This window comes from Saccostrea cucullata, unplaced genomic scaffold (genome assembly GCF_032062105.1).
Source record: "Saccostrea cucullata isolate Sc308-1 unplaced genomic scaffold, CSIRO_AGI_Scuc_v1 ctg978, whole genome shotgun sequence".
Classification (NCBI taxonomy): domain Eukaryota; kingdom Metazoa; phylum Mollusca; class Bivalvia; order Ostreida; family Ostreidae; genus Saccostrea; species Saccostrea cuccullata.
The window spans coordinates 1-26362 of NW_026940388.1; the positions used below are offsets into that span (position 1 = coordinate 1).

Consider the following 26362-nt stretch of genomic DNA (forward strand, 5'->3'; position numbering starts at 1 on the left):
TTTCACCTACAAAGAAAGAGGCAAATCATTGGTAAATTATAATAATACTTAGTAGTCTGAAAAGCAAGATTACCAAAATTGTAATCCTTAAGAGCAATTTCAATATTTAGTTTCTCTATTTGGAATATCAGAATGTGGTTGCAGTCATCAAGTTTGACCCCCACAGTAAAACGATGCCTCAATACAGAATTTTCTGCCACACAACAAGTTATTCCAGTACAGTAGTCAGGTATGTTACATTTGACTGTAGATGGTAAGGCTGGCAAGTTAGATGTCAGGCCTGACTTGCACTCTGAAACAAAAAAGAGACTCATTGGCCACATTGCTCACCAGAGTAAGTTTGACCATGTTGTTCTTGACCCGATTTTCCCCTTTTTAAATCCTATTGTGACTCCATATATTCCCCAAGGGGTCATGATTAGGACGATTTAGAATCTACACTAGCCCAAGGTGCTTCCACAAAAGTTTCAGCTTTTCTTGCAGAGTAGTTCTTAAGAAGATTTTAAAGATTTTCATACATATTTAATATTTGATTTTTTTTGATTATGTTAAACCTGGATTCCCTATTGCAACCCCCATTACCCCAGCGGGTCATGAATTAAACAATTTAGAATCTATACTATCCCAGTATGCTTCCACATAATTAAATTTCAGCATTTCTGGGTCACTGATTCTTGAGAAGTTTTTAAAAGATATTTCCTATAGTATATATTTCAATAATATTTAACTTGATTTTCATATTATGGCTATGTCCTACTCCTGGGGATCATAAATTGAACAATTTAGAATTTACATTTCCCCAGGATACTTCTACATGAGTTTCAGATTTTCTGAGTCAGTGGTTCTTGAGAAGATTTCAAAGTGTACCTATATATTTAAATGTAAAACCTGGATTCCCTATTGTGGCCTTGCATTATTCTCAGTGACCATGATTTGAACATTTTATAATGAACACTTCCCCAGGGTGCATTCATATAAGCTTTAACTTTTCTGACTTAGTGATTCTTCAGTAAAATTTCTTTGAAAGAGTTTTCCTACATATTTTCAGTGTAAACTTGAAATCCCTACCATGGTCCCGCCCTACCCCGAGTTCATGAATTGAACGATTTAGAACCTACACTACCTCCATGATGCTTCCATTATTTATATATTGAACTGACGACAGATTTTTCCATTATTTCCAGAACATGACAAGGAGCACACGGTGGGTGTGACTGGTCAGCAGGGGATGCTCACTCCTCCATAGCACCTGATCCCACCTCTGATGTTTCGGAGGTCCGTGTTTGCTCTGCTCTATTTTGTATTGTTTTATGGACTTTGATATTGAATGCTGTTCGTTATCTCCATATCTTTCTTTCACTTAAGTTTCAGCTTTTCTGGCTAAGTAGTTCTTGAGAAGAATTTTTACTTTATATTTCATTGTAAAACTTGGATTCCCTATAGCGGCCCTGTCCTACATCTGAGGGTCATGAATTGAAGAATTTATAATTTACACAACCCCAGGATGCTTCCACATAAATTTCAACGTTTCTGGCTTAGTGGTTCTTAAGAAGATTTTTAATTACCCCATCTTATTTTGGTCTTTTCATGATTATCTCCCCTAGGAAGGAAGAAAAGCCCTTTATTTTTACATTTATATCAAACTAACCTTTACACAAGGATGTTTTTTTTTTACCAACTTCGGCTAAAATTGGCCTAATGGTTCTTGAGAAGATGAAATTGAGAAAAGTTTACAAAGGGAAGGACAACTAGAAAAAAAGTCGTTGCGAGCAACGAGAGGTCTTCCGTCCGATTCTGAAAAAACCCCCCGCAAAATCGAGCTGAAAAAGTTATGAAACTTTCATGGAAACAAAGGGGATTGAACCCGGGTCGCCAGCATGAAAATCCAAAGCGCTTACTATTACGCTATTGGGACCACAGCTCTTCTAAATCTACTTTTATATACTTCTGAAACAGTACATCTGTCTTAGAATAATGAAAGGCGGTCACTATTAATAATTTTGCACCAAACGCCACAAGTAAATCTTCGCGCCTTTTCTTTGGAATGTCCAATTAAATAGGTGTGATAGCTTCAATGGAAATAAAACAGAACGTTCTGATAGCTAAAATTTCAAGGTAAAGAAATTGTTTTCAACACATTTACAAATTCTATGCATAAATGGATAAGTAACATCAAATCAGCGAAACTGCTATAATTTTTTTACTTTTAAAAATTTTCTGTTTATCCCCATACTGAACTGTCCCTTTTAGTTAAACTTTCATGAAAAGTTTGAAATGTTTCGCCGAAAAACATGTGTCGCCCTAAGACGGCCAAGGAATCAGATACCATTTATGTTCAATAACTTAAATCTATCTTTGAGACAAGAATATTAATATAAACTCAATTCTTCTAAAAAATAGTTTTACTATGTTTGTCTTTCCTATTAGTTTAATATGACTCAAGTGTGCATGAGCAAAACAGTGGATACGTTCAATACTTACTATATACATCGATATTGTTTCTTAAAACTATTATTTGTATCTATGATTTAAGATCTGTTTTTTCCACAAAACAAATGATAGTAGGTATGTTTTTCATTTGCACATTTAATCTTTTCTTTTTCTTCTTTGAGAACCAGCCAAAACCAATTGTAGAAGACGTTTGAGACGACCATCGATTTAAACTTAGATTGACACAGAATTGCAATGTAACTAAATCGTGATAATCCCAGTATTCCTTTACATTTCATTTATCCTTATTTACTTTCGTTCAAGCAAACGCTTGGTTGCCTCTGAAAACCCCTATTGCGAAATGTCGGAGTTGACATAGGCAGCAGCCATATTGGACCCGCTTCAGATTTTTAAATGTTAATATCTGGAGTTAGGATTTATGAATGTTCAAACAAATTATATATTTAGCATTATAAGAACGGTTTCTATTAACATTCCAAAAATAAATGAAAAATATTGAAAAACAAAAAAGTTAGAAAATACGGACTTTTTAAATTCGCTTCCGATAGCAACCGGAAGTACTAACGACACACGAAAAGGTGATTTCACATATTTAAAAGTCATCATCTATTATCTCTAAGAAGTCTCCAGTTAATATCTTAGACCATTTTCGTAAAAAAGGGGGGGACAAAAATCCATTTTAAAATCAGAAAAATGTCAATAACTTGGTACCGAAGGTGAGTATTCCAAATTTTCCTTCTGATGAACAAAGTTCATATAATGACACATAATTCCTGAAAGTTTCATAGAAAACCACCGAATAGTTTTCGAGATATCGCCTGCACAAAATTTTGGGAAAAAAAAAAATAATAACTAGAAACTCTTGTTGCTAGACCAACAAAAACGGTCTTCCGTTCTCCTCTATTTATCTGCATGAATGAGATTTTATGTGTTAAAAAAGGCATATAATTTAATAACATTTACAAAAATCATTTTCATTAATTCTTTCTTCTATGACGACTGGAAGTGACGTCGGACGCATCTTACCCTATATCTGTTGCCCAATCTTCATGGTTTGTTATTCATATAAGTTTAGTGTCTTGATCTGTTGCAGTTTAAGAGATCTCGTAATTTTAACTTCTCATTTTGAGGACAAGAAATCACGTGACCGGAAGTATTTTTTTGAAAAGATATTTGAGGTTACTCTAGACATTTCAGTCTGAATAACATGTCCTAAAATCATTTCTATTACTCTTTTTATAAAAGGGATCTATGGGATAGTATGAGATTAAATTTAGGCAGTTTTTCTCTCATAACCGGAAGTTGTCGTTACTGTTTCCAGTGGGACTGACATATTTCAAAACTATAAATAAGATGCTATAATGTATTACTAAGAAATATTCCATAAAGAAAAGTTGAAACTTTTGATTTATTTGATCACTTCCTGTTACAACCGGAAGTGACGGCGGACGATGTCAACCCAAATGGATTTGCCTTCTCATCAAGATCTACCATATCTATAAGTTCGGTGTCTTAATCTCTTACTGTTTACGAGATCTAGCTATGATTACTTCTCATTTTGAGGACAGGAAATCACGCGACCGGAAGTGAATTTTAAACAGATATTTGACGTTATTGTAGACATATACAGTCTGAATAACATATCCAAAAATCATAACAAATACTTTATCTATAAAAAATATTTATGGGAAAGAAAAATACTCAAATGATGTAGTTTTTCTCTTATAACCGGAAGTTTTTGATTCTGGTGGGACTGATATATTTTAAAACTACAAAGAAGATACTATAATGTGATGCAAAAAAAGTTTCATAAAAAAAATTGGAAATTTTCGATTTCTTTATTCACTTCTTGTGACGATCGGAAGTGACGGCGGAAGATCTTATCCCTGATGGTTTTGCCTACTCATGAAGATCTACCATTCCTATAAGTTTGGTGTCTTAATCTCTTACCGTTTACGAGATCTAGTTATGGTAACTTCTCATTCTGAGGACAGGAAATCACGCGACCGGAAGTGAATTTTACAAAGATATTTAACTTTACTGTAGACATTCGCAGTTTGAATATCATATCCAAAATTCATTTCAAATACTTTATCTATAAAAAATATTTATGGAAAAGAATAATACTGAAATTATGCAGTTTTTCTCTTATAACCGGAAGTTGTCGTTTTTGTTTCCGTGGGGACTGATATATTTTAAAACTACAAATACGATACTATAATGTGATGAAAACAACGTTTCATGAAAGAAAAGTTGAAATTTTTGATTTTTTGATCACTTCCTGTGACGACCGGAAGTGACGGCGGACGATCTTATCCCTAATTTTTTTGTTAACACATCAAGATCTACCACTCCTGTAAGTTTGGTGTCTTAATCTCTTACCGTTTACGAGATCTAGCTATGATAACTTCTCATTTTGAGGACAGGAATTCACGCGATCGGAAGTGAATTTTACGAAGATATTTGACGTTACTGTAGACATTTGCAGTCTGAATAACATATCCAAAAATCATTACAAATACTTTATCTATAAAAAATATTTATGGGAAAGAAAAATACTGAAAACATGCAGTTTTTCTCTTATAACCGGAAGTTGTCGTTTTTGTTTCCGGCAGGACTTACATATTTCGAAACTGCAAATAAGATGCTATTATGTGATGCAAAAAAAATTTCAATAAAGAAAAGTTGAAATTTTCGATTTCTTGGATCACTTCCTGTGACGACCGGAAGTGACGGCGGACGATCTTAACCTAAATGGGCTCGCCTACTTATCAAGATCTATTACTCATATAAGTTTGGTGTCTTAATCTCTTACCGTTTCTGAGATATGACTCGGATAAAATCTTTCTGAAAAAAGCGGAAATCGGACATATCTGACGACCGGAAGTGAATTTTGAAAAAATGAAAAACGCCTGAGCGTATTTTGGTTCCTATCATCCCTGAAAATTTCATGAAAATCCGTCCAGCCATCTCTGAGAAATCCTACTGACCAGAAAAGGGGAAAAAAATAAAAAGAAACAGTAGAATCACTAGAAGGTCTTCCGTCTGAAACGGAAGACCTTAATAAGAAACAGTAGAATCACTAGAAGGTCTTCCGTGAAGACGGAAGACCTTAATTAATACTGATCAGGAAAGCTCACTTGAGATTTCAGCTCAGGTGAGCGAAAATGAATCATAAAACCGTTCAAAATGCCCAATTACCATTTATATAGTAAGCTAGGCAATAATAATAGATACTATATGCTAAAATTAGTTGACAGCGATTTAGCAGTTTACTAGAAGAAGCTCAAATCATTTAGAAGTTTGAGCTGACAGATGCAGAGCAAAAAAGAACAGGTGGTATGATGTCACTTACGAGATTTATGACCTAAACAACAACAAATGTCAGTTAGCAAAGAGATGATCAACAAACTTTGATCAGAAAGGCTTATATTGTTCAAGTGAGCAGAAACTCAAATGCTTGGTTTGAGTAGGCTTAAATTTTATGAACCTACCATTTTTCCATCCTTTATTGTTGGCATGGCTGTATGTTGTAGATGTAAAGGAACATGGGTTCTTGTTAAGGTATGACCTTATGCCCAGCATGTCCAAAAGCCTGTCCTTATTCAACTGTGACAGAATGGAACCCTCTGTTAGGGAAAGATCTCTGTACCACTCTGATAAACTGAAATCTGATAAAGTTATGCCAATAAATGTGTATTACTCAACTTTACTGTCGGTTTGATGCAAGCAAAATTGGTGTGATCCAACTTTCCAAGTCACCACACTCTGAATTCATAATAAACCTCTATCTGAATTAAACTGATGACGTAGCACAGAGTGCATGTCATTTCTTCTTGTGTATCAAATAGTTTCTTGAAGTTAATGTTTTAATTAATTGACAAGAGTTGTATATTTGATCCCAAAAATTTTTTAAGCTAATTTGTTAATTATAAAAGGTATGTCATCTCTATTATTATAACATTAATTTGACCTGAAGAGTTGTATCATTTGTCTCATTGACAGAAGTATCTCGACTGATCTGATGATCTGCAGCTGTCAATGAGATTTGATATGACTTTTTCAAGTTATTGTTGTAATAATATATATATATATATTTGCCTTTTTCATTAGCTTTTTCATGATTTAACAAGAGGCCTCTTGGTCATATCTCTCACCTGAGGACAAAAACTAGGGAGAAATTCAAATCAGCTCAGTATTTTAGAAGTTTACTATGGGGTGGACTTGAATTTCAAACCACTCAAGAATGCCACCATATCACTATAGCATACATTTATAACTTTGCTGTTCTTGAAAAGAAAATTGAATGAGATTTTTTCCGACATGTTACAATGCAAACTAAATTGAACAAACCTGAATCTATACACATTAGGATCACTTATCATGGATTTGCTGTTCTTCAGAAAACTTGTAAAGGTGTCTTAGTATATATTCCTATGTACAATTTAATCTCACACTGTGTCTCCATCCTACTCCCCAGAGTTCTGATTTGAACAACCTTGTATCTACATTACTCGAGGATGCTTCCATATAAATACTATAGATCACTTAATTTTCGCGAGACCTTATTTTCGCGAGACAGTTATTGACACTTTATAAGCGAGACAAACTTTTCACGAATTGTGGTCATTGCTCTATATAATCTTAAGGAACTCTATTATACGCGAGAATGAAATTTTCGCGAGCATACCGTCTCGCATATTACGCAAAAATAAAGTCCTCGCGAAAGAAAAGTGATTTACATTATTCAAATTATGGCCTTGTTGATTTAGAGAAGGTTTTTAAATATTTTTCCTACATATTTCTTATAAAATTTTGATTGCCCATTATGGCCCTACCCTACCTACAGTAGTAGTGAAATGAACAAATTTGACTTTACAGTATCTGAGAATGTGCTTAATATTCATATCACCTTTTGCTTTTCTTGGGAAGAAGATTCTTTAAAAAAGTTTTCATGTATATTCCAGTGTATTGGTAAATTTTGATCTTCCAATGTGGTCCCACCATATCTCTGGGGAATCATAAATTGAACAAACTTGAATCTTCACTACCTCAGGATGATTCCACATGAGATTTGTCTTGAAAATATGAAAATGTTTTAAAGATACCCATAATTTTTCACATATTCATAATTACCCGCGCTTTGAAGAGGGTGTGGCCCTTCAATTAACAAACTTGAATCCCTTTTACCAAAAGATACATTGTGGAAAGTTTGGTTGAAATTGGCCCAGTGGTTCTTGAGAAGAAGTTGAAAATGTTATAAGTTTAAGACAACGACAAAATACAAATCAGAAAAGCTCACTTGAGCCTAAATTCCGCTCAGGTGAGTTAAACAGGTTCAGAATGGTCTACTTTGAATCATGTGATAAATAACTTCATACTAGCTGTGGAAAATCCTTCTGTCCAGTCACAGATTTTCTTGGGTAGAAGTGTGTTCTTGAAGATGTCAATGTTAATGATACATTGATTGTCATCTGAGGCCTCAAAACATGCCTTCAAGCCCATGGATACTCTAAACTGTCTTTCAGTTGGCATATCTTCTATCTTGTAGCTATGTAAGAAATATTTTGAAACTCAGTAATCAATATATATATTTTTTCTCTTCATAGTAAGAATAAACATTTTTTTTTATTGATAATAGCCACACTATATGCATGTGTATGTATGAAACACTTACTCAATACGAATCACACTGTTTAAGTAAAATTTGTTCTCAGTGCCTGAAAACAAAAAAATACAAAGCTGCCCAAATTCTACCCATCTAATAAGTATATTGTACAGTTAGTTTGTAAAATAAAATAATACATTTGTGGTATATTTGAGTCCTGTTGTTAAGGTATCAAAGAATATCATACAAACCAAATAACATATCATCCAAGCTGATGTTAAACGACAATTTCTCAATTCCTACAAATATCCAGTAGTTACAAGCATCGACTGTGACATAAGTTTCAAAAGACCTCTGTAGAAAGTCAATGTCCATACAACAACTGACTGCAGTGCATGTGTCCTTAATGAGACAGGAAACAGAGTCTGTGATTGGACTGGTCAATACGTCCATCTGGCAATCTGTAAAGCAAAACAGATTGTCTAAATATTGAAATGTGCATGCCTGCATGCAAAGTCTATTGATGTTATTCTTTTAAAAAATCCGAACTAGTCTCTGGATATTTTTTTTCAAATTTTAATGCAACTCAGGAAAACCAAAGTTTAAATATATAGCCTGTTTATTTCAAACATTAAATATCTTAAAATGTATGATAATGTCAGATCTGCAAACATTACAAAATGAAACAGCTAAGGAAAGTGTCCTTGAAGTGTCCCTGGCTGGAGATTTTTTTACCATTTTATTTTTACTTTTAAATTATTCTAATAGATAACGTAAGCAAAGAAATAGATAGGCCTAATATACAGGCAAAAGCTGTAGGGGCTTTGGAATTCTTTTTGTAATATTGAAGACTAACAACAGACAGTTACACAATTTTGGATTTCAAATTTTTGATGGAGAAAACACAAGAGGCCCATGGGCCACATCGCTCACCTTAGAATCTTTTGTCATATTGTTCTTTACAAGATTTCCCCCTTCTAATACATATTGTGGCCCCGCCCTACCCCCGGGGGTCATGAATTGAACAATTTAGAATCTACACTACCCAAGGGTGCTTCCACATCAGTTTTAGCTTTTCTGGCCCAGTGGTTCTTGAGAAGATTTTCAAAGATTTTTCCTATAGATTTCTATGTAAAACATTGATGCCCCATTGTGGCCCCGCTCTACCCCCGGGGGTCATGATTTGAACAATTTAGAATCTACACTACCCCACAATGCTTCCACATGAGTTTCAGCTTTTCTGGCCCTGTGGTTCTTGAGAAGAAGATTTTCAAAGATTTTTTCAATATATTTCTATGTAAAACTTTGATTCCCCATTGTGGCCCCGCCCTACCCCCCGGGGTCATGATTTGAACAATTTAGAATCTACACTACCCCAGGGTGCTTCCACATCAGTTTCAGCTTTTCTGGCCCAGTGGTTCTTGAGAAGAAGATTTTCAAAGATTTTTCCTATATATTTCTATGTAAAACTTCCCCATTGTGGCCCCGCCCTTCCCTCGGGGGTCATGATTTGAACAATTTAGAATCTACACTACCCCAGGGTGCTTCCACATCAGTTACAGCTTTTCTGGCCCAGTGGTTCTTGAGAATAAGATTTTCAAAGATTTTTCCTATATATTTCTATGTAAAACGTTAATGCCCCATTGTGGCCCCGCCCTATCCCCGGGGGTCATGATTTGAACAATTTAGAATCTACACTACCCCAGGGTGCTTCCACATCAGTTACAGCTTTTCTGGCCCAGTGGTTCTTGAGAAGAAGATTTTGAAAGATTTTTCCCATATATTTCTATGTAAAACTTTGATTCCCCATTGTGGCCCCGCCCTACCCCTGGGGGTCAGGATTTGAACAATTTAGAATCCACACTACCCCAGGGTGCTTCCACATGAGTTTCAGCTTTTCTGGCCCTGTGGTTCTTGAGAAGAAGATTTTCAAAGATTTTTCCCATATATTTCTATGTAATACTTTGATTCCCCATTGTGGCCCCGCCCAACCCGCGGGGGTCATGATTTGACCAATTTAGAATTTACATTACCCGAGGGTGCTTCCACATAAGTTTCAGCCTTATTGGCCCAGTGGTTCTTGAGAAGAAGATTTTTTAATGACCCCACCCTATTTTTGTCTTTTCTTGATTATCTCCCCTGTGAGGGGACTTGGCCCTTCATTTTAACAATTTAAATTTTCCGTTACCCATGGATGCTTTGTACCAAGTGTGGTCAAAATTGGCCCAGTGGTTCTTGAGAAAAGGTCAAAAATGTGAAAAGTTTACAGACGGACGGACAGACAGACAGACAGACAGACAGACGGACAGACGGACAAAATGTGATCAGAAAAGCTCACTTGAGCCTTCGGCTCAGGTGAGCTAAAAAGGCTTATTTGAGACGCATCAATCAAAAGATATGCAATTACGAGTATACATACCTGATTTCCATCCATTTACATATGGACTGTATGCTGGACCGGCCCTCTGACAAGGTATTTCCTGGGTGTATTTGGCAATACCAAGCTCTTCCAACAACTTTGCAGCATTAAGGTTGGACAACTGAGAACCAATGCTTGCACCAATGTCATTGTACCAGTTTTTCAGTGAGAAGTCTGAACAAAAGTAAGCTGAGTTGTAATTTTCATGCACTTATAATCTTTAACGGGTTTATAAATAGGACAAATCTTAAATATCACTGGAAATTTGTGAATTGTTATGACCCCTCTTAACAACCAATATAATTTGGTTCTTCATAATTTATAAGTTTTCATTCTTATTATTTCAGAAGTTGCCATTTCGACTTTGATTGATTGATTGCATACTGTTTAACGTCCCTCCCCAGAATATTTCACTGATATGGAGACGTCACCATTGCCGGTGAATGGCCGCAAATTTAGGCCTATGCTCGGCATTTACGGCCTTTGAGCAGGGAGGCATCTTTATCGTGCCACACCTGCTGTGATACGGGGCCTCGGTTTATACGGTCTCATCTTAAGTACCGCCCCATTTAGTCGCCTTTTACGACAAGCAAGGGGGTACTGAAGACCTATTCTAACCTGGATCCCCACGGGGCATTTTGACTTTGAAGAATAGTTTAATAAATATTTGGGGGCTATTTTTATGCTTTATTTTTTCACAGTTTACTAGGGGACAGTTTTTATAAACTAGATAAGTGTACTTATTCTTTAGGTGCAATTTATGATATCATGCAATTTATTGTTCATCTATGTTGCAAACAAAAAGAATAGTTTTTAAATACCAACTCTAACTACTGTAAATGTTAATACTTTTGGATATTGTTAATTACAATAATTACAAGCAAAAATTCAGTGTGTTTTTTAGTTCTGCAAATATGTATTTTTTACATTGACAAAGTCTGCTTGCAAAAATTTCAGTATTATAAAAGATTATGTAATAAGCAACAGAAGATGTCAAAAGTTTGCTTTTTAATTCAATTTGATTATCTCACAAAAATAATGAGTCACGAAAATTTCCCGATTTACAGATGACATTGCTCTTAGAGCACAATGACTCAATTACAGCAAAATATTTTAAGGAGGAAATCATACTTTTGTTTACTTCAGAATACATACACTGTAACAAGAGGTCTGTGAGCCAATTCTCACCAATAATACCCCTGCACTGATGTGAATAATTATATACTCTCATGTGAATTTACAAGTTATGATGTTTCGGAAATTTTGTAAAGACAGCATTAATAAAGAGGCGGTTGTCTCCAGATAAGTACCAGTTGGTAAATACAAAAAAAAAAAAAAAAAAAAAAGAAAAATAAAGAATCCATATGGCATAAATGTCAAGCATCTACCTTTAGTAGTTTCTTGGAAATCTGTGACAAAATTTTGGTATACACAGTTTTACCAAAAACAAAGGGAGGTAAAATTTTAAGAATCTGCAATACCAAGTTGCTGAGAAAACTGTGACAAAAATGTGGTACAGAAAGATGGATATGGAGATAACGAACAGCATTTAATCTCAAAGTCCATTAAACAATATACAAAATAAGAGCAGAGCAAACACGGACCTCCGAAACATCAGAGGTGGGATCAGGTGTCATGGAGGAGTGAGTATCCCCTGCCGACCGGTCACACCCGCCGTGTGCTCGTTGTCATGATCAGGAAATAGCATAAAAAATCCGTCGTGAATTCAGTGTATAAATAATGGACTAACAATTGGTATGAAAAACGTCAGTCAGCATTTGACTCAATGATAAATTGTATTTGCTGACAAGGTCATTGTATCGACCATAGAACTTACGAAATGATGACTTTAAACGAGACTGTTTATATTCTTGTTTCATCAACTTGCTTGTCAGTAATTTACCTCGTTTAAGAAATTGTTTATACGTAGAGCATGCTCTTGCGTATCGAATCAACTGAGATATATATATACTCCGTATGCAGGTGATGAAGGTATATTGCTGCATAAGTAAGGGAAGTTGACGATAGAAAAGTTAAAGTCATCACGTTTATCATATAGCTTGGTTGTTAGATTACCATTTGTGTCTTTTTCAAGTAGAATATCCAAGTATGAAGCAGAAGTGTCGGACTCTGTGGTATCTTTTATCTCAAGCTCACCAGGATATATCGTATCGACGTAGGAATGGAAATTATCATTATTAATTGACAATACGTCGTCGATATACCTAAATGTCGAGTTGAAGGCCAAAGCAAGTATTTTTTTCTTTTCACGCATAAGATTTTGCATGCATAGATAAACAAGAATTTGATACTGTACTTGTACAAAAATGAATCCAACAATATGACATGCATGTAAACAGTGTCAAAATTTCAGGCATCTGCAATGGGTTGTTGCTGAAAAAACTGCAACAAAGATTTGTTACAAACAGAGAAACAGAAAGAATCTCAAGCTAGGGTATAACAGTAAATCTCTCCAAGAATCACAAGCCAAGGTATAACTGTAAATCTCTCCTTTAAGGGATATAAATATTGCCTTAATGAGATATATAACCTGAACTTACACATGTGTTATATTTGAACCTGTTGCTTTTTATACCCCCCGCTTGAAAAGCGGGAGGGTATATAGTAATCGTTAATTCCGTCCGTCTGTACGTCTGTCCGTCCGTCCGTCTGTCCGTCCGTCCTTCCGTCTGTCCGTCCGTCCGTCTGTTACGCTTTGGGGTACCCATCTCTTATCCGCAACTCCTCTTATACCACTGAGTGAAATTTGATGAAACTTTCACAGAATCTTTATTACATATTGCCCTTGTGCACCTCCTATTTTACTTTTTGATCTGACATATATTTTGGATTTTCCAGAGCAAAACATGGACACTGCCATTTTATTCATATGGGAGGCGGGGGGTATCATTTAGTGAGCTAATTGCTCACAGTACCTCTAGTTTGTTTTGTTTTTTACTTAGGGGGAATCAACAGTTGTAGAATGTAATATATTTGAAATACAGTACTTGAAGTGGCAAAACTTAGCTTTCCCACAGTAAAGCAAACCTGGTATGGTATAAGTTAAGTCCCAGCTACATCCTGGTTTAGGAATGACCACTTTGTCCAGTAACATAACATCGTAGACACAAGTATTTTCTTCCAGACAGATCTTTACTCGCATGGATAGTTTTAGAACTGTCTTATTTACTTCATCAATTTGGTACCTGAAGACAATAATTATTGTTTAGTTAATTATACGATAAAACATCTTCAAAGGATGTTTGCAAAATGGTTAAAATAATCTTATTAATAATATTTTTTCATCAAAGTATAGATTAAACATGAAATATAAAAGGGATTCCTTACAGAATATATACTAAATTTGCAAGTTTGAAGTAATCCTGGCTGCCTACAAGTGAAGAAGAGTAATATATCAGAATTGTTTGATTTAGTGATCATTATTTTCTTGATAGATTTATTATTGTATTTTAGAAAAAAAAACACCTCAGTTAATGAGAACAAGATTGTAAATTATTTTTTAATGTTATTATTTTTATCTTTTAATATTGTACATATTATCATCATTGCATTAACAAAGCTGTAAATTATTTTTTTAATGTAACCATTTTTTATTTTTTAATATTGTACATATTATCATCATTGCATTAACAAAGCTAAACATACCATAGGAGTAAGAGAAGAGTGTCCTCTCATATGCATAATTTTCTATTCCCACTTTAAGTGTCTGTAGACAAAGGTCAAGGTCAAGGAAGAAGTGAATCGTTTGTTGTAGAGGATCCTGTAGATCTAGACAGCATTCTATAGCGGTACACTGACTCTTTATGTGACAACTCAGGGGTAAACTATTTTTAATCTCTGCTAAATTCCCTATTGCAAATGGGCAGTCTGAAAAAAAAAATCAGATCAAATCAAATCTTTGAATGAAAGTTGGCAACAAACCTCTTTTTCTGTTAAATACTTATCTAAATCTGTGCTTATACATGCTACATATTCAACATTTTTGATTGACTCCTTTAAATAATTTTGTTACCTAGCTAGTTAAAACATGTTAAAACTTCAATAAAAATACCTATTTTCCATCCATCATGGTCTGGAGATTCAGCTTTGTAAGCAGATGAGATTCTGTTACATTGTTTTACTTTGGGCAACAAAAAGTTGGTTATTCCTAGCGCTTCTTTCAAGATGGAAAGTTGGGTTGCTGATAATACAGATCCAATGGAGAGAGATGTTTTCTTGTACCATTCACTTAAGGAAAACTCTGAAAAGGTAACGTGTTCAATTGATTATCAGGAACTAAAAGGTCACACATTAGGTGGATATCATTATATGTACGAGTACAGTGAAACCTTGTCCCATGTACTAGGACATAACTTTGTCAAAGTAGACAGTACTAGTGTTTCAGATCAGATATAGCACAGTATAAAGATAAGAAACCTATGTATCACATCACTCACCTAAGCACATGGGCAAGGTAATAACACAAATCAGCTTAGTATTGAAACGGTTACCGGATGTGGGTGAGTTTATAACTATTTGAGAAAGCCACTATTAAAGAAAATTAAAAAAAAATTCCTACACATCAACTTTGTAAAAAAAATTACCTCCCATTGTGGTCTCTCCCTCCCCCTTCCCACTGGGGCATGTTTTGAAAAATTGAATCTTTACTACATGCGGATACTTATATGTCAGTTTGACTTAGCATAATTTTTCTATTCTGGAGAGGATTTTTTTCCCCTAGGATACTTCTATTAGTTCCATATAAAAAAATCACTAATCATAGATTTGCTGTTCTCCAGAGAATTTTAAAGATATTATAGTATACTAGTATATTTTAGTATGTAAAAATTAATTCAACATTGAGTCCCCACCCTATCCCCATTCCCCATGAGTTTTGGTTTGAACAATCTGTACTCTACATTACCTGAAGATGCTTCCATATGAATATCACCAATAACATGGATTTAATTTTTTTTGTAATTTTAGATTTTTTTTCTACATATTTCTCTATAAATCTTTCATTGCCCATTATGGCCCCACTCTATCCACAGGAGGTCAAATGACAACTTATTTTACACTTCCTGAGGATGCTTCCATATGAATATCAGCGATCAAGGCTTTGCTGCTCTTGATAAGGTTTTTAATGTTGGTTCCTAAGTATTCCTATGTACAATTTTGATAATCTGTTGTGGCCCAACCCTACCCAAGGGGTCATGAATGATGAAAATTGAATATACACCCACTGAGGATGATTTCACATGAGTTTCATCTTTCCTGGCCCAGTGGTTCTTGAGAAGATTTTTGTAAAAGATGCCATTAATTTCTCACTAACTCATAATTATTTCCCCTCGGAAGAGCGTGTGACCCATCATTTAAACAACTTCAACCCCCTTCATCCATGGATACTTTGTCGCAAGTTTGGTTGAAACTGGCCAAATGGTTCTTGAAAAGTAAAATGTGTACGGTAATGACGACAAGATCGGACAAATTTTGATCAGAAAAGTTCACTTAGGCCGAGATGAACTAAAAATAGAAATTAATGAAATTGGAATGAAAGCAAAGGCCAGATTATACAGTGAAATAATTTGAACATATTCCATCACACAGACTTTAATGTTTTAATCTCAAAACTCGTGAATAACTAACCAGAATGGTCTAATGACCAGTTACACTCAAGTTTTGGAAGGTACAGATCTTTTGCAATGTCCTGCGAAAATACACATGGGTTGTTTTTCTCCAAACAGACTTCCACTTTCATGTTCACCAAGTACCTAGCATATCCAACAAGGTCCTCAACACTATATCTAAATGAAAAAAATACACATCATTAGGAACACCTGACTATCTCAACTGCATCATCAAATCAAAATGAACAATAAGAAAAACTTGATAATCAGTTTATTAAAAAAAAACCAAACCAATCAATACTGATTAAACAGAAATTTAAAATTGGAGATGTTTTTTCATTGTTTTCGTTGTCAACAATTCTCAACGAAATTAGATCCCACATTAACTTTGAACATGGACTTTATTTAACTAAATATAATAGGCAGAGTATACATTTACAAAATTTAATGCCCAGGAAACCCTTTCTTATGGCAAATCAACAAAATTTTAACCCAACAAAATGTGTGCTTTTACAGTAATATGCAGAATATTTTTTATTATTTTCATACTATTTTTCCAATATACATTGTTAAAATTAAATTCAATGGATTGTTTTATCATTAATAATTTTAAGAATTATATCATTACAAACATACTCAATCTTTATAATATTCTGCAGCCAAAACTGTCTCCTTGTTCCTGAAATAGATATCAGAACAATAATGAAATAATTGCAACTTAACAACAAGAAGTCCTTGGGCAATACAATCACCAACTTAATTGTAATTATGAAATTGTTTTTCTAGCCACAAAATGTTTCGTTTTTATCCTTTTATATAACTTCAGAACACTAATAAAACCTCCATGTTCAAGGGGAAACTCATACAAATTCTAATTTATACTTTATGTACATCTTTGGCATACCTGCAACCTAGCTTATTTGAGATGTTCAAATTCATGTAAACTGCAATATAAGGAATTAACCCACATTCTTCATTTTAAGGTTTTTATGTCTATCCCTCGATAACGAATTCTTTTAATATTAGTTTTTATGCAATTGGAGGAAAGTCAACTTAATAAGAGCTTTATAAAAATTTATTAAATTTATACTTTACCGAAAGTGTAGTTAAGAAGGCTAAATTTTCCTCTATACTGCTCAATTCCAATAACCAGTGTTTTGTTACATGTATCAAGGTCGAGATAAGTTTCAAAGTTTCTTCCTACTGACATAACATGTACACAACAGTGAATTTCTGTGCATCTAGAAGAGATAGAGCACAAAACTTGTAGACCTGCCAGGCTTGGTTTCTTGTACAGTTGTGATTTTGGACATTCTAAAATAAAAGTACAAATTTGAGTCCTAAAGGCACAAATGCTTAAAAGTTACATTCGCCATGCTTTTCTTCTCAAGAAATTTTAAAACCTCTTTATTCAAATATTATTATTTCCTAAATTACTTGAATTATAATATTATTATACAGATAATACAGATATGATTAATCATTGCCATCCTTGACTAGAGATGTATTTTTTTCTCATCATATTCCAAAGTAAATCTCTCATCCCCAATTGTGACCGCCCCCCAAGGCCATGACTTGAACAAACTTGAATCTGCATTACCTGTGAATCCTTACATTTTCACTGTTAATGTTCACCTACCATCAATCCATCTCTCGCTACTGCTGGCTTCAATGTTTATAGTGCACTGTGGTCTTTTCAAGTACCCAGCTATCCCTAGATGTTCCATCAGCTGATCTATCACGGTTGGCAGAAGATGTTCCGTTGATACACCGTAAGATTCTTTCCATTTATCTAGTGAAAAGTCTGCAAAGAAAAAATCAATTTTTTCAAGAAACAAGATTTGTGTGTAAAACAAAAATGCCAACAAGACATGTTTGTGAAACACGTATGCCCCCTCTTCCTTAATAATTTGATTTTTTTTAAGTCCAAGGGCATAACTCTGACTCATAAATATGTTCGCACCCGAACAGAACTTGAACTAGATATTCTTGTTATAAATCTGTACAACAAATTTCATTTCAGTATGTATAACTACTGTAAAGAAAATGAAAGGAAACTTAGTGGACCAACAGACTGATCAACCAACAGACAGCAGCAAAGCAATAAGCCCTCCCTTCGTCGAAGAGGAGCGTTAATACAAGTAAATATTATGCAGATCACATTGGCGATGTTAAACAGGAAATCCAAAACCACATCCATGTAAATTTGTTTTAAGGGTTTATAGTCTCTTAGAAGAGACATGCTCTAAAATACTAACTGTTCACTCATCTTGAAAATGTAGGCTACTTAAATCTAAAAACCCAAAGAAAGTTTGGTAGTGTACAACATAGCTGCATCATCTGCGAATGTTTAAACATGACAGTGTAAATACTAATCTACTATAAAAACATAAACAAGAGGCCCATGGGCCACATCGCTCACCTGAGCACTAAGGGTAGGAAAAAGTAGAAAATGGCTTTTTATTGTAAAGTTTAAATCCAAAAGTAGTCCCATGACCAATCATGGATTTGCCATTTTTAGAAAATGATTTTTAAAGAATTTTCCCATATACTCAGTATATATCTTTAAAAACTTTGGTTGGCCATTTTGGCCCCGCCCTACCTCTGGGGGTCATGATTTGAACAAACTTGAATCTACACTACCTGAACATGCCTCCATATAAATATGATGAATTATGGCTTTGTCATTCTTGAGGAGAAGATTTTTAAAGAATTTTCCTATATATTTCTGTGTAAAACTTTGGTCGGCCATTTTGACCCCGCCCTACCCATGGGGGTCATGATTTGAACAAACTTGAATCTACACTACCTGAACATGCTTCCATATAAATATGATGAATTATGGCTTTGTCATTCTTGGGAAGAAGATTTTTAAAGAATTTTCCTATATATTTCTATGTAAAATTTTGGTCGGCCATTTTTGCCCCGCCCTACCACTGGGGGTCATGATTCAAACAAATTGAATCTACACTACCTGAGGATGTTTCCCCATAAGTTTCATCTTTCCTGGCACAGTGGTTCTTGAGAAGAAGATTTTTAAAATATGCCACTAAATTTTCATTAATTCCCAATTATCTCCCCTTGAATGAGGGCGTGGCACTTCATTTGAATAAATTGGAATTCCCTTCACCCAAGGATACTTTGTGGCAAGCTTGGTTGAAATTGGCCCAGCGGTTCTTGAGAAGAAGTCGAAAATGTGAAAAGTTTACAGACAGACAGACAGACGGACAGACAGCTAGACAGACAGACGGACAGACAGACAGACAGACGGACGGACGCCGGACAAAATGTGATCAGAAAAGCTCACTTGAGCCTTCGGCTCAGGTGAGCTAAAAACATAAACCAGTTGTTCAGAAAAAAATCATTTGAAACAAGTATGATATTGTTTATTTCTAGATGCATCACCCATGCAAGTTAGGTCCATGTTCAGCTTATAAGTACTTTAGAATGGACCTGCTCCTGAAACTTTTAACTCTGACGCCAATAGTTATACAGAATAACACTCAGTCTAACCTTTAAATTTAGTGCATTTGAAGCGTTAAATATTTACTAAATGGTAAAGCCAAATACAGTACAAGTTTTCTGCACAAGGAAAGAAATTAAGACAGGATAAACAATTATGCATCTTTTCTTTGATTTTGTATGTCTCTGTGTGTGTGTGTGTGGGGGGGGGGTAAAAAAAAAGAAGACCCCAGAGTCTTGAAGGTCAGCAGAATATAATAATTTTCTCAGGCTATAGCCAGTTTATCACCATATTGAAATGGAACCCTGACCTCATGTAGCAAACATTTATTTTTATTTTTAAACAGATTGTTAGGGACATCATCAATTTCATACAGTTTATATCCTTGAACAACAGAAGATTACCAGGGTACATGTAGGTAAATTCATAATAAATTTCAATTTATCTCCAACTTAGTCCAAGGCTTGATCCCTGAACCCACGAACATGAATTTGATAATTTTGGAAAGGGCTATAAAACATCAGACAAACCTGGTATTGCTTCTACAGCAAAATCACACACTTTCTTGGGTAGACGCTTCTCGTGGAAAATATCTATATCCAGTAAACAGGCAGAATTTGAATCAAAGCAAACACTAAATCTGAGGTTGACAAGATACTGGTTCTCAGCTGATAAATCCCAAATCTGAAATCTGTCAAGTTAAAGAAAACTTGAAACAGTTTGTTTTTCAAAGTTTTTAAACTCCTATCTGACACACATCTGGTTGTGGGATCACGACACTTTGCAAAATGCAAATTTAAACTGAATATTTCATTTTTGAATACACCAGTTCAGGGAATTTTCAGGAAAAAAGCCAAAGAAATCTAAAGTTAAATCTGAAAAACATTTTTTTCAATGATTTTCTGACCTTGACATAAACATAATAGACAGGGGTCATAGGGCCCTAGAGATTTAGGATATAACAAGAGGCCCATGGGCCTTATAGGTCACCTGAGCATTATGCAACAACTTTCCAGTGATTGAATTTGATTCATGTTTTAAGCCAGATGCCATGGCATTCACAATTTTGAAAGAGGCACCATTGATCATCATAACAATACACTTAGCAGTTGCTTAGTTTGTTTACTTAATACCCATATGCAGGGTAAGGGAACACAAAATGCATTTCAACTAATCAGTAATATTCAGCAATAATCAGTAGTGCCCCTACCATACATGAACCCCTGACCCTTAGGCCTTGATATTTGATTAATACCAAGGAGCAGATTTCAAACCATTCATTCATTTTCAGTATGTAAGTACAACAACAACAACCCCTCTCTCTATGGTACCCCTGACCCTGGGGCCTTGAAATTCACAATTGTGGAAGATATGGGCCCTTGTCCATCATAACTATATTGGTAGTTCATCTGCTTAATACCCTGGAGCAGAGAAGAAAATTTTCAAAGGTTTAATGTATTTTCACTATATAATCAATAGAGCCCCGCCCTAACACCAGAACCCCTGACCCTGGGGCTATAAAATTCAGAATTAAGAAAGAGGCATTCTTGCTCATCATAACCATATACTTAGTCAGTTTATTTATTTCCTAGGAGCAGAGGAGAAGATTTTCAAAGAATTCATGTATTTTCACTATATAATCAATACAGTCCCACCCTAACACCAGAACCCCTGACCCTGGGGCCATAAAATTCATTATTTTGGTAGAAGCACTCTTGCTCATCATAACTATGCACTTAGTTAGTTTATTTTTTTCCTAGGAGCAGAGGAGACGATTTTCAAAGAATTCAGGTATTTTCACTATATAATCTATAGAGCCCCGCCCTAACACCAGAACCCCTGTCCTTGGAGCCATAAAATTCATAATTTTGGTAGAGGCACTCTTGCTCATCATAACTATGTACTTACTTAGTTTATTAAATATCCAGGAGCAGAAAAGATGATTTTCAAAGAATTCATGTATTTTCACTATATAATCAATAGAGCCCCACCCTAACAGCAGAACCCCTGACCCTGGGGCTATAAAATTTATCATTTTGGTAGAGGCACTCTTGCTCATCATAACTATGCACTTAGTAAGTTTATTTAATACCTAGGAGCAGAGAAGAAGATTTTCAAAGAATTCATGTATTTTCACTATATAATCAATAGAGCCCCGCCCTAACACCAGAACCCCTGACCCTGGGGCCATAAAATTCATAATTTTGGAAGAGGCACTCTTGCTCATCTTAATTATGTACTTAGTTTATTTAATACCCAGGAGCAGAGAAGAAGATTTTCAAAGAACTCATGTATTTTAACTATATAATCAATAGAGCCCCGCCCTAACACCAGAACCCCTGACCCTGGGGCCATAAAATTCATAATTTTGGTAGAGGCACTCTTGCTCATCATAACTATGTACTTAGTTAGTTTATTTAATACCCAGGAGCAGAGAAGAAGATTTTCAAAGAATTCATGTATTTTCACTATATAATCAATAGAGCCCCGCCCTAACACCAGAACCCCTGACCCTGGGGCCATAAAATTCACAATTTTGGTAGAGGCACTCTTGCTCATCTTAACTATGTAATTAGTTGGTTTATTTAATACCCAGGAGCAGAGAAGAAGATTTTCAAAGAAATAATGCATTTTCACTACCTACTTATTTAGCCCCGCCCTAGCACTAGAACCCCTGACCCCAGGGCCATGAATTTCACAATTATGGAAGAGGACTCATTGCTGATTACAATCATGCAAACAGTTTGACTGCTTGATGTCCAGGAGTAAAGAAGAAGATTTTTAAAGATTGCACTAATTTTAGTGGTTTTGGCCCCACCCCACAGGCCCCAGGCGGGGCAGGGATCATGAAATTCACAATTTTTGTTCCCCTTCAACCATAGATGCTTTATGCCAAATTTGGTTGAAATTGGTTCAGTGGTTGCAGAGAAGAAGCTGAAAATGTTCAAATGTTAACGCACGACACACAACGCACGACGACGGATGAAAACAGATAGCAATAGGTCACCTGAGTTTACTCAGGTGACCTAAAAAAATTAAAAAGGCTGTTGTCAAGTTGAGATTCCATGTTTATGATAACTGAAACTACGAAAATCTTTTCACATTGAAACAGTTAAATCTGAAGCCCCCTCCCCCTAATTGTGTTTTGTTTGTTTGAAAAAAGGGTACACGAATTCTGTTGTATTAACACTTTCATTTCATTCAACTTTCTCAAATAAAGCTATTGATAATGAGAGAAAATGAGTTTCTTACTTAATGCGAACAACATTGACCAATCTGACATCTTTTTCCACTCCAAAACTGTACTCCTGCATGTAGATCTGAAACTGGAATTTGTCAATACCAAATCTGATGGTGAAGTTACATGGATCTATGTCAAGGTAGGCATGGAAGTTGTGGTGGATTGGTTCTGCTCCGATACAACAGTCAACACCTGTACAGGACTCTGTGATCTGACAAACCATGTTGCTCGGAAGTGTTGGAAGGGAAGAAATGTCCTTTGGGCATACTACAAGCCAGAAAAAAATATTTTACTCATTCATAATCATTTATAATTCTGTTTACCTGAGAGATTTTTTTTTAATAGTGCCAAAATGTTATAACCTTTTTTGATTCCACTGATATTTGGTACAAAGGCAGAGCCTACCAATGAACAAGGGGGATCATTCAAAAATGTAGGAAGACCAAGTGCCTCTTTCAGTTTATCAAGAGCAAGACCTTTTATTTGATCATAAGCTGTTATTGCAGCGTTGTCCATAAACTGCTTCAGGGAAAAATCTGTCAAAGAAGAAAAACTCTTTATTATAATTTCCCTCTTATATACGGGAATAGTACTCAAATAGGACAACCACTATGTTTAATATAGTTTTTATATTTATTTGATTAATGGTTAACAAATAATTTATAACTTAATTCACAATTCATGATATAGTCTTAATTAACACCCACCTTGGCTCAAGAATGATGTTCCCCAAATGCATGCTTGCTTAGACAATTTGAATTGATCTAGGATATTTGTGTTGATGAGACAATCTCCTCCATCTTCAAAGCAGATTGCTAGGTCTACTGTAACCACATAAACACCTTCCCCTTCATTGTCCCAAATGGTGTACCTTTTGAGTGAATACAATATTATTCTTTTGCACTGGTTAACAGGTATCCTTTCCAATTACCAGACAAGAAGAAAATAAAGGATCTTTATGTTGATATTAATAAAATTATATCTTAAATACAAATTACTTCTAATCTCAAACAAGAGGTCCTTGAGTGACAATGCTTACCTGAATCACTTTTTGTTCTGTGTCAGCCCCCCCCCCCCCCTTATAAACATATATTCATAAGTGTAATTTTTATTTACAATTATGGACCCGCCATATATACAGGAGAAATGATTTGAACAAAAATTAATCTACACAACCAGAGGATGCTTTCATTGATTTATCATAGCTACGTCGCTCTTAGAATAGATGAATTTTTAAAAGTTTCCCCCCGGTAATCCCTACTGGGACCCTTATCCTAACCACTGGGCCAAGATATGATCAATTTAAAATCTACACTAGCTCAGACAGATTTCATATAAATTTCAGTATTTCTGCTGCAGTGGCTCTTGAAAAAAATGAAAATGTAAATCTTTGATTTTCCTATTATTGTCCACCCTATCCCTATGGGCCATGATATGAAACATTTACGATCTACACTTCCTCTGAGAATTTCCACATATATATTTTCTAACTCAGTATTTCTTCAGAAAATATTTTTTTATAACTCAGTATTTCTTCAGAAAATATCTTTTCAATAATGCAGAATTCCCTTTATCTGGGGGTGCATTGTAACACAATGGATTAAAACTGGCCCAGTGATTTTCATGAAATGAAGTCGAAAATGTCATACATTTACAGAAAGAAGAATGGAAAGCTGGTGATCAGAAAAGCCCACTTGAGCTTTCAGCACAAGTGAGCTAAAGAACCTACCACATCTTGACAATGCCCATGATGACCACCTCCTTTCTTTTTCCTGTAAATATTAAAAAAAGATTTTCTAAACACTCCCACATAAATATTGTAAGTTGACGAATTATCGTTATAGCCCTTGTTTGAAAAGTGGGAGGGTATATAGTTATCAGGATGTCCATCCGCCTGCCTGTACATCCATCCGTTATGCTTTCGGGTACCCATCTTTTATCCACAACTCTTATTACGCTGAATGATATTTAATGAAACTTTCATAGATTCTTTGTTACATCTTACCATTGTAACCACTTATTTTACGTTTTGATTGGAAACATTTCGGGTTTTCCATAGCAAAACATTGATACTGCCATTCTTTTTATAATACTGAAGGGTACCAATCTATTATCCGCAACTCTTCCCATACCATTGAATTGAATTTAATAATAGTTTCACAGATTCTTTATCACATAATTCCAGTGTGCATGTCTTATTTTACTTTCTTGTCTGAAACTTTTTTTCAAATCCCCCAGAGCAAGAGATGGACTTCGCCATTAAAATCATGAGGGAAGCGGGGGTATCATTTAGTTAGCTCTCATTGCTCACAGTACCTCTAGTTTTATTTGTGTGTATATAAATAAAATGATACAAAGTAAATGAAATGAGAGGTAGAACAAATATTGATTCCTAAACCTCACTTCATCTTTTTTTCATAACCTTGTAAATTACACTTATGTCAGACCCCCTTTTCATATTATGCACTTTATAGAGTAAAATTGCAAAATATTTTCATAACAGAATGATATGAGGTATGGATATGGTGAAGCAAATCTGAATTTTTGGAACAAAAAGTTTTTCTTCTAGAGTACATAAAACATAAAATCTACCAATTTTGAAGGTAACGTTAACTTATGTTAGTAGGAGCTGCAAAAAATATCTCTGTAACAATTTTATCATCTTCTCTGGTTAAAACCCTGAAAATACATTGTAACAAACTGATCCAGAGTAAGGATCGATTATCATTTTCGATTAGTTATCGATTTCTTTAGATCATAATCAACAATGGTATAAAGTCAAAGTTTTCAATTATAAAAAGTATGGGGTAGATGTTAGTGCATAAACAAATGGATTGAAACTTATATATTTAAGTATAATACAATATATCTTTGAAAGTCTTAATAAATTTTATCTTTCTGCTTTTTATGATGACAAATAAAGCAATGTGGGGAAAGCAAAATCCTAAATTTATACCATACTCAAATCCCTGGAGAGAAACAGTCTCTGTAAGCTTCTCTATACCAAAAGTCAGTTTCTGGTTACAGAAGTCTATGTCCAATTCAATCTCAAATGTTCTGCTGACTTTTCCAACCTCCACACAGCATTTGATAGCTGTACATGTGTTTTTGATGTAGCAGGCAGTTGTTCCTCTTATTGTTGGCAATGACATTTTAGCTGGACAGTCTACAAAATCAAATTCTAAATATATATATATATATAAATTTTATTCATAGTACTATCTCATGGAAACTTTAACACAAATTGTCTGATACACATTGTACAGCATGCACTCATATTAAAAATCAATACAGGAGAAAGTAATGCACAAAACATTAAGCTCATGCAAATATTTGAAGACAATAGAAAACAAGAGGCCCAGGGGCCACATTGCTCACCTGCGCAACTAGCTAGGTAAAAGCAAAAATCAGTTTAGTATTGAAAAGTTTAAATATATCATAAAAGTGTGTAAGAGGGAGTAGGAGATTTGAACAAACTTAAATCTACACTTCCTAAGAATGCTTTTGAATAAATATGACTCGAAATGGCTTTGTTGTTTATTGTTATGATCCA

The 26362-nt window shown here is 34.9% G+C and overlaps 1 protein-coding gene across 1 annotated transcript in view; it reads right to left on the reverse strand.

The window, feature by feature from the left end:
• Window positions 1-73: 73 nt before the first annotated feature.
• Window positions 74-26362, reverse strand: part of LOC134255325 (uncharacterized) — a gene marked incomplete at its 3' end in the record, with an annotated part of 92696 nt that continues 66407 nt past the window's right edge. Inside the window, exons 49-67 of the mRNA XM_062737847.1 lie at window positions 25766-25975; window positions 24539-24581; window positions 23517-23680; window positions 23172-23345; window positions 22821-23076; window positions 20099-20259; window positions 17745-17909; window positions 17239-17419; window positions 16125-16282; window positions 14551-14739; window positions 14298-14366; window positions 13827-13869; window positions 13527-13684; window positions 10479-10652; window positions 8311-8520; window positions 8129-8171; window positions 7833-8002; window positions 5946-6122; window positions 74-292 (exon numbers count right to left, since the gene is read on the reverse strand). Coding sequence (XP_062593831.1) covers window positions 74-292; window positions 5946-6122; window positions 7833-8002; window positions 8129-8171; window positions 8311-8520; window positions 10479-10652; window positions 13527-13684; window positions 13827-13869; window positions 14298-14366; window positions 14551-14739; window positions 16125-16282; window positions 17239-17419; window positions 17745-17909; window positions 20099-20259; window positions 22821-23076; window positions 23172-23345; window positions 23517-23680; window positions 24539-24581; window positions 25766-25975 — 2964 coding nt within the window. The remainder of the gene's footprint in view (window positions 293-5945; window positions 6123-7832; window positions 8003-8128; window positions 8172-8310; window positions 8521-10478; window positions 10653-13526; window positions 13685-13826; window positions 13870-14297; window positions 14367-14550; window positions 14740-16124; window positions 16283-17238; window positions 17420-17744; window positions 17910-20098; window positions 20260-22820; window positions 23077-23171; window positions 23346-23516; window positions 23681-24538; window positions 24582-25765; window positions 25976-26362) is intronic.